The sequence below is a fragment of the Vicugna pacos genome, chromosome 5 (genome assembly GCF_048564905.1).
Source record: "Vicugna pacos chromosome 5, VicPac4, whole genome shotgun sequence".
Taxonomy (NCBI): domain Eukaryota; kingdom Metazoa; phylum Chordata; class Mammalia; order Artiodactyla; family Camelidae; genus Vicugna; species Vicugna pacos.
This window is the reverse complement of record NC_132991.1, coordinates 56,512,959-56,528,860: the sequence shown is the minus strand read 5'-3', so window position 1 is coordinate 56,528,860 and position 15,902 is coordinate 56,512,959. Positions and strand designations below refer to the sequence as shown.

Here is a 15,902-nt window from a genome sequence, read left to right as displayed (position 1 = left end):
AAGTTTCAAATTCTTACAAGTCACATCCTTGAATCTTATCCTTTATGAATTGACAATTTTGGTGTGATACTGTGTTTTCCAAAAGACTATTTGTTTTGCAAATTCATTATCTGATATCCAATAATGTGGCTATTGACTGAAACTGTTATTGAAAAACTGCTTCCTCCCCAGTATTTAAATTGTGTAAGACTATCCCTCTTTACAACTCTCCAAGTTTATTTTCACGTAATTTTGCAAATTACTATCCAGATTTGGTTCAGTCTACCTTAACATATCACTATATTTTAGATTTTCTTTCTGAATAAACTAGAAACACAATGGCAAAAAAAAAAAAAAGAAAGGGGAGAGGGATAAAGAACATAAGAGGAGAAAATAAATGAGTTTTAAATACTGTCTAATAAATGTCCTTTCTAATTTTTTATGCAGATGAACACTAAAATGTATAATAGACAAAGTAATGGTGACATGAGCAAACTAACTAAAGAAGCAAATTCACAACATAAACTTAAAAGGAAACAATATTAAGAGAATTTTTATTTAAAATAATAGGCATTTAAGGGAAAATTCTTTCATAGCAACTGCATTTAAAATTAGGGCAAATGGTCTCCTTTGTCTACAGAACTATTTTATTTTTTGTCGTATACATTTGCTTCAAAATCTAAATTTCTAGCCATTTGACCTCTCTTCCTCTTTTTCTGGGAGCATTCTCTTCTTATTTTTTGTTTTGTAACATTCCTAATTTAAAACATGAAACAATGTCACAGTAACTTCTGTGAGAAGTTTGATGTGAAGGGTGACTTAACATGTAAAGTGTGACAGTGAAGCTTTGCCCCCACTCTTCCTAAGACCTACATGATCCCATGTCTGACCCATCCAAGATGCAGAAGATGGGAGTGCAGCTGTCCCACTCCATCATCTAAGACCTAGGTGATCCCTCCTTCATCCCATCCAAGTGGCAGACTGTAGGAAGGCAATTGTGCCTCCATCCTTCCTAGACCTAGATTATCCCTCCCCCATTCCACCAAAATCTTTGCTGAGGTCTATGAAGATACTCAACGTTCCAGCTCAAAAAGAATTACATCTGTCACTGCTTGCAATTATTATTAATACATTTTATAATAATTTAAGAAATTATTATATATATGTCTATGTATAACCTTGATGTTCAAGGTTTTAGCAAATGTGTGAGGTTCTCTGTGGATATTCGTTTCTTTTGGGAAAATGTAAATCCTTTAAGGGTTTTGATTCAGTGTACAGGAATAATAATATGCCCCACAACACAAATAGAATAGCATTCATTTAAAATTCTTTCCATTAAAAACAATCCTCAGGTATGTGAATATTCCAAAAATATAGCTAGATTAAGCTATTGTTATTAAGTGAAATGTTTGTAAATATAATTTTAATGTTTCTCCTTATGATGATAATAGAAAAACATTTGAGAAGTTTTGTTCAATGTTACCAGAAAATTATTTGGTAATTTTTTTAATTGCTATTTATTCTCAACCATAATACTGCCAATTAGCCTGAGAATATATTTTTTCCAATGAACCCTCTTGACTCAAGATATTTGAATGCTTAGTAAACACAATTGAGGTTTAATTTTCCCCTTTTATTCCATATTTCAGTATTAACAGTTAATAATTCCATACTTCAATATTAATACATAGGCAAAGACTGAAACTTCATTTCCTTAAAGAGATTTTTACAAATGTTTTGTAAGCATGCCACTGTGCACAAGTGAGAGCAAATTATTTGAATTTGATTTATCATGCTGAAATATGAAGATGTCCTTGTAGTTACAATAAATGTTTGTTCTCAATAAACCTGGGAGAGAAATACTTCTAATGCGGTATCTCTAAATGTGTGCAGTTCTGTGTATGATCTTCAGAATGAAAGATTAGCACAACTGCTTCTTCTTGACTTCCCTGCTGTGATTGGCACTGTTATATAGAAGATCAGAGAAATAACTCTGAGCCGGAAGACTAGGGCTCAAATCCCATTTCTTTCACTTACTGGCTGTGCAGCCTTAAGATACTTCTTAATCTCTCTGAACCTTCTTTTTCCAACTGCAAAATAAAGGTAATGAAAATATAGTACTTACCTTATATGTTTTCTTGTGAAGTGAAATCAGTCAATATACATAGCACACTTAAAATACTGCCTGATACCTATTCAGTGCTATATAAGTGTAACTTATCATTGTTATCCATGTAGTTTAGAGCAATACAAGTCTTAGTTCCAGGCCTTAGTTTCTCATTTATAAAACAACTCTTTGTAAACTCCCATTTTCAGGAAAAGGTGATACTTCAGCCTCTTATAAAACCTCTAATTAAGTGATTCAGTACATCTACTATAATAAAATTACAATTAACCTTTAAAAGAGAATTCACAATAGAACTGAATTAATACATATGGGGAAACAAACAGTTCAAATGTGTTTACTGGAAAGAAGTTGAGAATATTGGCAAGCAGAAGTAGCATGGGGCTTTGAAACCAAAAGAATTTTATTTGTATAATTTTTCTTTATCATTTCCAATATTTCCAGCTATCCACATTTTCAGACTTCTGCCACCATTTTCCCAATTATTTCAGCATGAGCATTTGTTAATCACTTTTGATCACTTCTCTCCTAGTCAGTCATTAAATTCTATTGCCTTTTCTGATGAATTGTCCATTTTCATCTTCTCCATTTTCAGTACTGCCTGTTCTATTCAGACTATTGATCCTTTGTGTTTAGATTACCTCAGCTATCATATGTCATCCAAACTGGAATGCTAATGAAAATGAAAGGAGGATGCTATAAAAATTATGTATTTATTAAAATATATATGTATGGGCAGAATGTTGGGTTTGTTACTTTGGTGGATAAATAAATAATTTTATTTTTTAAGTATTTCAATTTTTTAAAAAATCACGTATGTTGGAACATGATACACTAAAAACTAAGCATGAACTGATAGTGGTTCAGGCAAACCAGGCAGTATAGACATTGGTTAGGTAGGCAGGGAAGGATAAGCAGATAGATAGCACCAAGATCAGCTATAACTCAGATATACTATATACATATATTATTAAAATAGTTGTATGTCAGGCATAAGTCAGGTAAACCATTTTATGTGTATGTGTATGTTCAGAGACAGAGAGAAGAGAGAGGCAGAGAATGAGAGCATTATACATAGCATGTATTAGATATGACCTCTTAGACATGACCATCCTCCTTCCATATATCCATTATGTTAGGGTCAAACTATCTTTAATCAAGCAAATTTACATATTTCTCTTGCTTTATAGAAAAAATTAACTTAATGGATACATTTTCTTTCTGTGTTAGTCTAGCCTCATCCGCTTGTCTTAAAATTGTCTCTGTTATCTGTTAGCCCTCTACCTGTTCCAGATTTTGTCTCACTGTCCTGTAAATATAAAAATTTTCTGTCCATTCAGAACAAACACAAATTATCCATTCTCTTCATTATTATTAAACACAGAGTATCCATTCTCATTTCATGTGATGTTTTATGTGCTGTCTCCCATCTAAAATTCACTGCCTTCCTCATTGTATCTAAGCTGCCTTTTCACCACCATAAGGAAGATTTCTTTCTCTCTCTTTCCCCTGGCTTTTTATTGTGTGATGTTGTATTAACTCTGCCTCACTGACTACATTACAAGGTTTTGAAGGAAAAGACTATGGATTTTTTATTTTATAGACTCCCCTCCCCTAGTGTTAATCTCACTGTTAGGCACAGGACAAATGACTTACTTTTTTTTTATGTATTAATTTTGTAATCCACAGTTACAACAGAAAGAACAAATGATGGTTGGAAGAATGCTGATCACACTTACCAAGTCTTTCTGAACATCATCTGCATTCATGCATCCATGTTCATTTTAAGATTACGTAGCATTTTATGCATATGTTAATAATTGTGCTTTTGACATTTCTTTAACATTTATATAGTATATATGATGCCTTCTATAGCATTCTATTAATAAAGTTTTAATATTTACATGCAGAGAGTTAATATATTCCTCTCAATATATCTCATTGGTAAATGTCTAACTAGCAAAGAAAAACTAATGTTCTCAAGTGTTCATACTGGGTTCTGGACCTTTTGACTGACTCATTCATGAAAAAAGTGAGTAGTCCTTCTGGTTCTTATAGCTCCCTTTGCTTCTATGTATCAACTCTTAATAGCTGCCTTGGGACTACATGAGCTTTATGATATTTTGGAAAAAAATCTTTGAATAGACTTCAGAAGCCTATTGTCAATCCAATCTGGTACTTACTCTATGATTAAGAAAAGGAACACCTATATACCTGGCCTAGTCCCATGTTGCTTCCTGGCAGCCTCCACGTCAAAGGAAAATGATTGGATATTATTCTGAAGGCCATTTGGATACTTGGAACTCTTCTCTCTCCTGACTGTATTCACTGTATAACCTAGTGGCCAGATTCCATACATATGTAAAAAAAAAAAAAGGCAGAAAAGAAACACACACACAGACACACATATATGCATATATAATACACATCTTTTAAAAAAATGTTTATCATTAGCCTTCTGGAAGAGGTGTTATGCTCACACATTGCCTGATTGACACCAAACACCATCACTGATACAGTCAATTTACAGATTTGCAAGAGAATACTATCTTCTATTTGGCCTCTTTTTGAAGATGTGATATCATATGGAAGAATATCACAACCTTGGAAACTTTTTGGAAAGAAAATATATCTCATCAGATGAAAGAGTTACATGCTTAGCTGTATACCACAGTTAATCACTAGCACTGTCAGCAATTCTGAAAACCCCCACTTCATCAACAGCCTACTTCCATAGTCCCAGAGAAGTATCCTGTTTTTCATACTGTGTTCCCAGACCAAGAAGAAACTTCCCTCATAATCTAAATATGCCTGCATGGTGAATTTGGTGCCTTCAAGCTGGCTTCCCAAAAATAGATAACAACTTGTGGTAAGAATCCATTGAACCTACTTCCTGCCAGGAGAGCTCGTGAGAAACAAAATTGTAACACTTCATCTCTGCCAAGATTGCTGTCATCCGAATACGATCATCCAAGGTGACTACTGACTACTTCTGTTAATCCTTTTCTTCCTGGACCACCTCTGGTTTTAACAAGGAAAAATTTTTGCCTCAGTCATAATATTCCTCCAGAGAAGTTGTTTCTCAATATACAGATACCTCTAAAAGAGAAAATTAAGACTTTCATTTCAGAAACCAAATTATTTGGACTGACAATTTTATATGAACATGCAATAGGTACGAATAAAATCCTTATGCATGTGACCATTACATAAGTCAACAAAACATTCACAAATTAATATAATACAAACTACAAAAGAATAAATTAATGATACTAATTCATGATTTATTTGATGGCACGTGTATTTTGCTAAAGGGGAAAAATGCCTATGATAATATGATTTTGGTATGGATTGCTATAGGATAGGTTAGGAACGAGTTAGGAATAAGTTAGAAGAGCCTGTCCTGCCCTATGTTGTGTATAATTCTCTGCCCTTTTTCTGTTTGAATGCTGGACAATCTTTGCAGGAATCAATTTGAGAAGCATTGATATAAGATGTTGTTGATTAGGAAAATTCCAACTCTTTCCTAGGGACACAGCAGAATGAGGGTTCTGGTTTTCTATCACATCTTAATGCTATTAAATGGACCTCACTGGCCAGTGCAGATATAATCATACAGGGCATAAAATCCGGAACTGTGGTCTATTTCTAGAAACTTCCCAGGTTGAACATGTCAACCCAATAATTCTTGCCTCTAAATGTTTGAGCTCTCTGAATTCTGTTTGGCTCAGCACTGTTATTCTCAAAACTTGTTTTCAGCCTCCTCCTTTGATGATCTGTTTTAATCAGATATCTTTCTCCTGTTCAGACTTGATAAATTCCAGTTTTGCTCATGTAACTTGAGGGTAAGAAGAATCTAAGACATTCTGAGCCTGAGCTTCAAAAAAGAGAGACTTTGAGAATTGAACATAAAGGGGAAGTTGTAACAACTTTCATTTTACCTGATAATTATTAAAATATCTTTGCCCAGTTATTTTTATTTTCTAGTTAGTTTTCAGATGACCTTTCAAAGTGATTAGGAGCATTGGCTTTATGAGCAGAAAGAGGTGGGTTTCAATTCCAGTTCTGCTATTTGTAGACTCTCAGCGGCCTTGAAAACAATTACACAACTCTCAGCCTCAGGTTCTTCATTGGTTATATGTGAAGAGTAATAGCTCATAAAATTTTGTGAAGATTGTGCTGACATATCTTAACCCACAGTTTAGCACAAATAAGAGCTCAAAATATTAATACTTGAGCTTTTTTTATGATGATGAAAATGGTGATTACCCAATGTCAACAGAGGCTTATAGCAGAAAAAAATAAAATCAGGAGTATCATTTGCATACATTTTATTAGTGACAATTTTTAATACAACTGAAGTATTAAACCAAGTGTAACGATCTGAAATATCTTCATTTAATATACTTAAAACTATGATTATCTGAAATAACATAAAGCACTTGTAAAATTCAAGCATAATTATAAAATATGTGTTTTTGTGTCTTTGGATCTTATTTCTAATCAGAGGACTTGCAAACCTGTGTTTCCAACTTTATGCTATGACTTGAGTATCTGTTATGTGTCTTACTTTCGGTTTAGTTCAACAACTATTGAGTGCCTCCTATACAACAGGATTTGCCATGCCAACTGGGAGTCTGATAATAATAAATCAGAGGGTGGCTTTTTCCTTTACAGGCATGCCTGTGAAATAGGGGAAGGAGATACGTAGATGACCTCAGTGCCTGTTGGGTGCTAAGACAGAGACCTACAGAAGTGTTAAGGGAGGACAGAGTCATGATGTGCTTCCGTTGAAGGGCGTCAAAATTAAGATTTCCTGTCTTCTCAAAACCTAAGTTCTATCTTCCATCTAACATCTTGAAGTTGTTTGCTAAATGCTGGCTAATCTTAAAGCATAGTTCAAAATTCCATCTTCGTTCAGGGATTTTTTTAAGTAAAGCCACATTTAAAGTAACCCATGATAAAATTATAAATTATGAAGCTATTGACTATATTTTATACTGTAACATATTAGAAAATATTATAACATATTAGAAAATATTCCATCTTCTAAGTCAACCAGTCTAGAAATACTAGAATTACCTTCTCTCTAGCTCCCTCTCTACCTACATTCACTCTGGTGCTTAATTAGCCATTCACACTATAACTGCTTAATTAGGATCATTTTATATTCACCTCTATTGCAAGTCTCCTATTAGATTCAGCCTACACATCCCCAGTTGAGTTTGTTTCATGTATAAAGATAGATCAGAACTTGTCTCTTCCATCCTTCCAGTTACTTACTAATGTCTACATCATAAAATACAAATATATTAGTATTCAAGGACCTTCTGAATTTGGTCTAAATCTACTTTTCCAGCCTCGCATCCCACTATACTCTCCATGCAATCTGTTCTTCAGATAGCCTGGAGTTTACAAAGTACCCCAAACAAACCAGGAATATTCTGACCTTTCACTTGTATTCCTCTCTACCTCCTCTGCTTTAAAATTTCATTCTTCCTTGAAAGCTGATCAAGGGACAAGTAAGCATTAATTCTGAACTTTTACTAAAATCTTAAAAGGTTTTCAATTTTTCAGATATGTCATGAAGAAAAGTCTTTCTAATGTATTACAAGGTATAATTATCTTAGATTAAGTTATGCTCAACAGTCTCATAATTTGTAATTTTACTATATCTTTCTTCCTTTTTGACTTTATTAAGAGAAATTCCTGGATGAAGATAATTTTGTGAATTTTGTCCATGTATTAAGCAGTATCTACGCAAAGAAATCCAACCCAATAAATACCTACCTAATTTCTCTCCCTCGTTTTTAACCTGTGGGAGCCCCTGTCTGGGCAAGGTTTCTTACAGTCTGTTCCTCATGACCTTTCAGTTTCAAATGCCCTGGCAGCCTACCTTTTACCTTTCAACTTTGGATAAGTGGACCAATACACATAGAAAAAAACAAGTTCCATAGTGCTTGTTTTCCCACTCCCTGCCCTCTTTCCTATATGCCACGTCGGTTTCTGCCAGTTTAACACCATTTCTACCTCATTAGTGAATGGAGATACGTGCTTTTTCCCTGTTGTACAGATTTACTATCTGTAAATAGTAAATTAATAAGTGGAAAGTTTATTTTCCATTCCTAATCAGAAACAGATTCCAGTCTCTAGCCTTTCTTTATGATCTCAGGACACTTGTATCCCTTTAAAAATATTTTTATTATATAATATTATTTCTAATACTTATAATATAATAATTTTGTGATATAATTTAAGCATTATAATTGCAGACAACTTGGAAAAAATACAAAAGTAGAAGAAAAACATCAACCATATTTGCATTACACAGAGACACTCACTGTCAATATTCTAGCATATTTCTTTTTATGGTTTTTGCTACTTTTGTTTTTTGGCTCATCATGAAGTAAATAAAACACTGGAATAGTAGCTTCTAAGGATTCCTAGCAGTATACAATAGGCTCAGCATCAAATAATCTGTTTTTTCCAAATGTAAACTCTAAGCTCCCTACCTGATAAAAAAAACACCTCTATATTGATCATCTTTCCCGCTGCACACTTTCTCAGTTTTTTGTGTGTTTGTATGTGTATATGTGCATATGTAGTACTTAATTTTGGTGTGTTGACACACAAAGATAAACGATCATATATTATTGATTCTAAGATGCATTTTTTACACATTTTAACATGGTTCAAATCATGACGAAACTTAACTGATGGTGTATAATAGTGTGTGTTTTTTTTCCTTTATAAAGCAGTACATAAAATAGTCATGAATATTAAAATCAATAGCATCTTAGGTTCTTTCTAAATTATATTTTGCAGAACACTTAAGGAGCTATGAGCAATTACTTCCACTTTTGTGGATATAAAGAGAATAAAAGCAATAATGGTAAATAAATGCAATGCAGTAAGGTCCTCATTTTGTTAAAAATTTTTAGGCACTTTTATTTTTGTTAAATTGTTTAGGCACTTTTTAACACTACTGTAGAAGTATAAATTATGTATAAACTTTCAGTGGAAAAGTCAGCAGCATCTACCAAATTATAAATTGAATATAGCTTTTGCACAATTCTAATTTTAGAACTATTTCCTTTAGAAATACCTGGACCAGTATATAAGGATGTTCATGAGTAATTGTCTGGAATTGAAAAAAAAAGATAGAAATAATCTATGAATATGTGAGTAGTGACTGACTAAATATACTGTAGGCAGCTCAAAAAACAAAATATTGTGCATACTTTAAAAAGAATAAGGTATATAGATGAACAAACATGGAAACAGACGTACAAAATATTATCAAGTATAATAATAAGACACAGAGCAATATACTAATATATGTTTGCATATGCAAACAATTTGGGGAAAGATATTCAGCTAATCACTGATGGTGGTTTAAAGGGCAAGGGTCAAATTATGGAGAACTTTTGTTTTATATTTGTTATACTTTAGTATTATTTCAGCATTTTACAATGATAAAGTATAATTAGAAATTAAAAATCTTTGTATTTCTCTTCACTATAAAATTATGGGGAAAAATAATTTGTTATTCAAAGGAAAGATTTGTTATTCAGTTCCCTAAGACAGTCTCAGAAGACAAAAAATAGTTTACTCAACAAGTGATGAGGTGATTCACAAAACCTAAGTTGGTTGGTGAAATAAAAGCATAAATGTAGTCACATAAAATAGTACAGTAAGAAAGTTACCACAATAAAGATTCAAAGTGAGTATAAAATTTGAAGTTTACTGTGTAAGTTTCAAAGCAAATATATGTAAGCAAGCCACTTCCATATAAAACTGGCTTTGGAGCATCATCTTACAGTTAAGCAGTCATACTAGATCATGGCAGTTCCTGGCAAATATAAATAGTCTGAGTTCTGAAACCTATCATAGACCCTCTAAATGGAAACTAGCCAACTTGTTTTTAATGGTGAGATCAAGCCAATGCATTTGGTTATTAAATTCCCTTTGAAAGTGAACAGAAGTTAGGTTAGTGTCTTTTTATTCTATCTTAAATTTCTGTGACTAATTATAATCTAGATCAAAAAAATCACATTGTCCAACTACTTCAAAATCTTTATATTTTCTTTCATTGTAGATATCAAAGTCTGGATTTTCAATAGGTGAGTGCTTACGTTTATCTAGAATAAATATGTTAATTGGACAGTCAAGCTTATCTCCTCACAGGGTGCAAAAATCTTTGATTTCCTCACTTCTGGAGATTGAATCAGATGATAATCAAGGACTCAAAAAATCTTGGAGCCAAAATGTCCTTGAGAAACCATCTGCTTTATTGTTTCCATTCTGTTCTTTATGTTAGAGTAATCCAATGCTAGTCTTACTGCTTAGAGTTAAAATGATTTTAGGAGAAACTGATTAGTTTATATAGTGGGTATAATTCGTATTTCCAGAGTAATGGCCTTATAAAGACTCCTCAACTGATGATATTTTATTGCATTATTAAAAACATAATTTTACAAATTTAAATACAATATTCTTAGTGATTAATTTCAAACATTAAGCCACTCTCAAAATAATCTTATTTCTCAATAATGAGCAGGGTCAAATGTGAGTTCTGTTCAATGATCTGTGTAGGCAGTGATTAAAATAGGGCAAACAAATGAGACAGACAAACTATCATCAGATTGGTCATGGACAGACACTTTCTGAACAAGAGCTGCTGTCTAGTAAGAGTGACAGTTCAAGTCTGCATGCCAGACCCAAGGTTGTCAGAAAGCTATATGCCAGACACCCTCAGATTCAGATGTCACAAAGAGTCTCAGGTAGAGGCAATATGATGCCTGGGACAACTTAATGGATAGTGAAACTCTCTTTGATGGCATCTGTGCTGGTCAACTGTCTGTTTGCTTTCAAACCAATCCCCTGCCTTCTTGCCCTTTCCTTTGGCTTCTGAGTAGATTTGGTCAGTGGCAAACTGTTGGAAGGCTGAGTGGCCAAAGGAAGATTGCAGCTACGGTACATCTCCCCACCAAAACTGTGGTGTATTCCACATGGTAAACGACCTTACTGGAGAGGCCATTTTGGCTCTAGCTTTCACCTGATATTCCAGGCTCCTGGCCTATGATAAGAGAGGTACCTCCCTTATTACCTTCAATCTAGGAACCATAGCCCCAGATATACCAAGCCAACTTACCTGCACTTTGAAATAGCATTGATTTTGTTATGGGGCCAGTTTAACTGTAGGTTGTGTGTTAGGCAAAAAGAAGGATGAATTTGTTCTCTGTCATCAGAAAACTCTCTTTGTCCTGGAATAAGAAACTTTAGGTAGAAACATTGCTATTAAGACATAATAACTAGCATTTGTAAAGAAGTGTACAACTTACAAGTACATCTGTATTACTATTTTCAACTTACTGTGGGCTCATACATCTTGTGTACAAAATGCTAAATTGAAATTGATGTATAAATCATTTATCATCCTACTTACACATCTCCTATGAAGTATCTGCAGTGCTTTCTGAGAATATTTATTTAAAGAGAATAGCAATTTTCTCTGCCTTCTCTATGTCTCAAATCTGGCTAATTGCTTGTGGGGTAATTCTTTTGTTTCTGAACATAGGTGATGACCTTGAAAGCTCATGGAATTAGAAATGGTGGCAGTTGATATTCATCTTTCTTGGCTGTGGGTTGATGAGAATCCATAACATACATATTGGAAAAGCTTGCACAATAGGAGGGCTCAATTACAATGTATCTCTCCTAGCATGTTAGGAAATTCCTCTTTCATAAACCATTGTTGGTAACGGGAGACCTCAACATTTTCTAGAAAATTAAGCACACATTCTCACCAAATACATTTTAATTTTGATTTATGATGGCAGTAATCATGCAACATAACCCCTAAGTAGGGTGAGGTAACACATAAATTAGACTACAAGATTTCGAATGATGTTTTAGTTTTATAGATCCTAGGAGTTTCTTTAAAATCACAGTGTCCATGGACCTAGTCAAAGACTAAATAATTCAAATGTTTTTTACACGACTTTAGTTCTTCAATTTTGGCACAGAATGTCACCTTTCTAAAATGTTGTATCATAAATTCCCCCCTAGAATTCCCACTCCTTATCTTATAGTTTCCAGAATTTCTCTATTACATGAGCCATTATATCAAGACACACTAATCTTTAACTATCTAGAAGGCAGGGGGTTATAAAAACGTGTTTATCAATAAAGTTTTTAAAAATTTTTTCCTCAAGTTCTTTTATCCCTTTTTCAGTCTATTTATCTGTGGTTCACACTGACCATCAAACTGCTTCTTGCTTTGTGTACAATCTATTTACCTTCATTGCTACTGGATTCCTTAAAGTTCTGTTTTCTGCCAATGTTCTACATTTAGCAAATACTCTTCGTCTGAATCTGCTGTGCCACATCTCACTATTCGGCAAAGCGACCAAGTTCCTGACTGTACACCAGTATACCTGCAGTTTGGGTTTACTGATACGAAGCAGTTTAGCTCTCCTGCTAACGAGTACCAGCTTGTCCTCATTGACAGGAATTCTGGAGGGATGAAACCATTTTTCTGCTTTGCATCAAAGAAATGAGTGATCCTTTCATTACCCAAGTTGTACTTTTTTCCCTTTTGTTTTTGAAAGTGGTTGATCTCACTGACAGACCAGCCTGTCTGGTTTAAATCTGTAAATGTTTGATCTTACTGGCTTTAGCAATATTCTTTCCTTTGCAAAAATATCTAACTCATCTAAAACTGATACTTCAATTCACAGGAAAACTTTACTTCTAAGCCAAATCATCTCTTCTGCACTTTTCTAAAGCCTAAGGGTAGAATTTGCTGTATGTAAATTCCTATGTGTTACATAGTGATATGTCATTTAGAACTTAGGTCAAGGGAAGGAACTGTTTCTCAGCTTCAGTGTTTGTGTCATAGAATGAAATAAGGATTTTGCTCATCAGGACCTTTTTCACAAAATTGAATACTTGTGAACAAATGATACGTAAACATTGATAATTATTTAAATGGATGTGGTTAACAAATTTCCACAAGTTAAATTGTTGAGCAGTGGTTGTTTACATTATGTACAACTACTTTTGTCATATAAAGAGTAATCACCAATATATCTACTTTTTTATTTGTTGAAGATCTCAGTATAGTGGACACTTGGAGATTGGTTAAGCATTCTCCTGGAATTGAAATACATGAATTTTACTAAGTTCTACTTTAATTTATTCAGATTACTGTTTTACATAAACATGTCACAAGACTAGTCTATAAACAATAAATATGAAAGTTTGGGATTAACTATCAGACATGGCTTACCCTGTTTTATTGATGTTCTTAGAATATTATGGCCCCTCCTGGTGTCTGACCCCAGCAGACAGAGGATTGTGTCAAGCCAACGAAAGCAGATTCTACTACAATTCAAGCATTGGGAAATGCCGCCCATTTAAGTACAGTGGATGCGGAGGGAATGAAAACAATTTTACTTCTAAAAAAGCATGTCTCAGGACTTGTAAAAAAGGTATAGACGACATTACTCTCATTAATTCACTAGTGTTTAAGATAAAAATTGTATTGAAATTATGAATGAATTTTAATCTATGAAAAATACCATGAAATTAGTTTTATTTATGATAAGACACAGTATTATGATTTAGCTAACGAATTTCCCCTTTTCAACTACATTTAGATAGCATTGCCAGATATGTTAACTGCAGTTGTTTTTAACGTCTTCCAAGAAAAAGAATCAATTGTAAACAAAATATTTTATTCTTTTAATTTTTACATACTAAGCTTTCATTTTAAAGGATTATATAGCAAAATATCTTTATGCTTTCTAGTGCCAAAATTTTACTGTTATTTATTTATAAAAATATAAATATAAAAATAATGCATATTTATAGAGTATTAATATGTAAATAAAAATCATCTATAATTTCACCAACCATATACAGCCACATGTCCACTTTAATAAAATGAGCATGATTTCTAACTGAATATGAATAGTAAAAATCAATAACATGTTTACCCATTTTTACTAATATATGCAAAGTGACTTCCTTTGGAAGAGATTGTTCTACACAAAGACATAGACAGATTAAAGGCTTTTAAACCAAATCAATTTTTTTTTGTTTTTAAGCATTAAAAACTAATTTAAGGAAATTTTACATGAAAAGTTTTATTGTGTTACTTTATCATGCATAAATTTGTTTATCTTCCTTTTGTAGGTTTCATACAAAGAATATCAAAGGAAGGATTAATTAAAACCAAAAGAAAAAGAAAGCAGCAGCCAGTGAAAATAGTATATGAAGAAATTTTTGTTAAAAAGATATAAATTTGTTATATTACAACATCATTTCTACTAAATATTTTGGATAAAACTTTTCACTATGATTCCTATTTTTTTCTTTCCTGAAATCTTTTTAATGAACATTTTCATGAATTTTCTATGCATATATTACCTGCTATTAATACATTTGCACCAGAGTTCTTTTTCTAATCAGATTGCTTATTTTACAGCTATAATTTATTAACTGACTCCTATGAATTTTCTTATTCACTTGATTCCCTTTCTAACTTTCTGCCATTTACATACAAATTATCATACTAATGGCCACATCAAGTAAGTCTGTTTTACTATTTGGTAATCATATATTTGAGAGTGTGTTTTTTGTCACTTACTTGTTTTGATTATGTATACAATGATCTTCTTTATAGGCTATGTCCAGATTAAGAAGTACAGCTATCAAAGATCAAGTGGTTTTGGAGTTTCACATCTAAAATGGTGACAAGCACCTTCTTCTGCTAAAGATCACTCAATTGTGATTTGGAAAGAGCTGGTAATAACACAGTTCTGTCATGCGATTCCCTCCTTAGACATACTTTTTCTCCTATTGTACTAACCAGTTCACGTAAGAAAAATTTTACATCTTGAGTTCAAATATTTAGTATATAAGTTACTGCCTTAAACAGGATCTTTGCTGTGGATTTTAAAACTTTTGGAAATCAAAATCCTTTGTGAAATATGTCTGTTGTCTTTTATATGTGGATAGCAGTTTAAAAAAAAAGTCTTAGGTCAAGTGGCAAGTTACCATCAAGGTCATATAAACAACAAGTTGGTGAGTTGACTATTTTTCCCAACAACCATTCGTGAGTTCATTACTTAGTCAAGAAAGATACATACTGAGAGATGGTTTGCAATGTTTAATGCATGTGAATATTATTTTTGCTGTGTTTTTAAATAAGGGTCTCCCTTATGGTGGTATTGTCTTCCTTTGTTTTGCATAATCAAATGATGTAACTGTGAATTTTATATAGAATTACCTTATAAAACATATACATATATTTACCGACCTTGTTTATTCTCTGTTCAAAATTAACAGGTTGTGCTGAAAACTGCTCAAATGATTTTATTTTTTACAGTATAAGAAATAAAATATATTATCCTGAATAATAAAATATGAATGTTGTAGTCATGAAGTTTTTTATACTTCAAAAAAATATAATGGTCTTTAGTTGAAAAAATAAAGACTTCTAAGACAAAGGAAACAATTGTTCTACAAGATCTACTCTACTCACCTCTTTTAGTTAGGATTTGCTAATTACCCCTTCAATAACAAATGTGTATCCATGTATTATGATTTCTTAGTTGTCAAACAAATTAGTGTGTTATGCCTTACAGTCCATATATTCTATGTTTACTCCATTCCATATGTATTTCTACCAACCATCTCCTATATAATTAACTACTATTACACACCTATTAGAATGATTAAAATTAGGTATATTGACATCAAAAGCTGACAAAGATGTTAAAGCAAGAGC

At 32.8% G+C, this 15,902-nt stretch overlaps 1 protein-coding gene across 3 annotated transcripts in view; it reads left to right on the top strand.

The window, feature by feature from the left end:
- TFPI (tissue factor pathway inhibitor) overlaps nt 1–15,519 on the top strand; it is a 125,249-nt gene extending 109,730 nt beyond the window's left edge. The window contains exons 12-14 of one of the 3 annotated variants that reach the window (XR_004189990.2): nt 10,203–10,227; nt 13,420–13,599; nt 14,306–14,378. Coding sequence is in view for 2 of the 3 variants with exons in the window: in XM_006209999.4 (XP_006210061.2) it covers nt 13,420–13,599; nt 14,306–14,379; nt 14,796–14,858 (317 nt within the window). In the remaining variant the exon portion in view is untranslated. Of the gene's footprint in view, nt 1–3,793; nt 4,008–10,202; nt 10,228–13,419; nt 13,600–14,305; nt 14,380–14,795 lie in introns of those variants that run through there. The other 2 variants (XM_006209999.4, XM_031678285.2) reach the window with 2 other exon arrangements.
- Nucleotides 15,520–15,902: the final 383 nt, after the last annotated feature.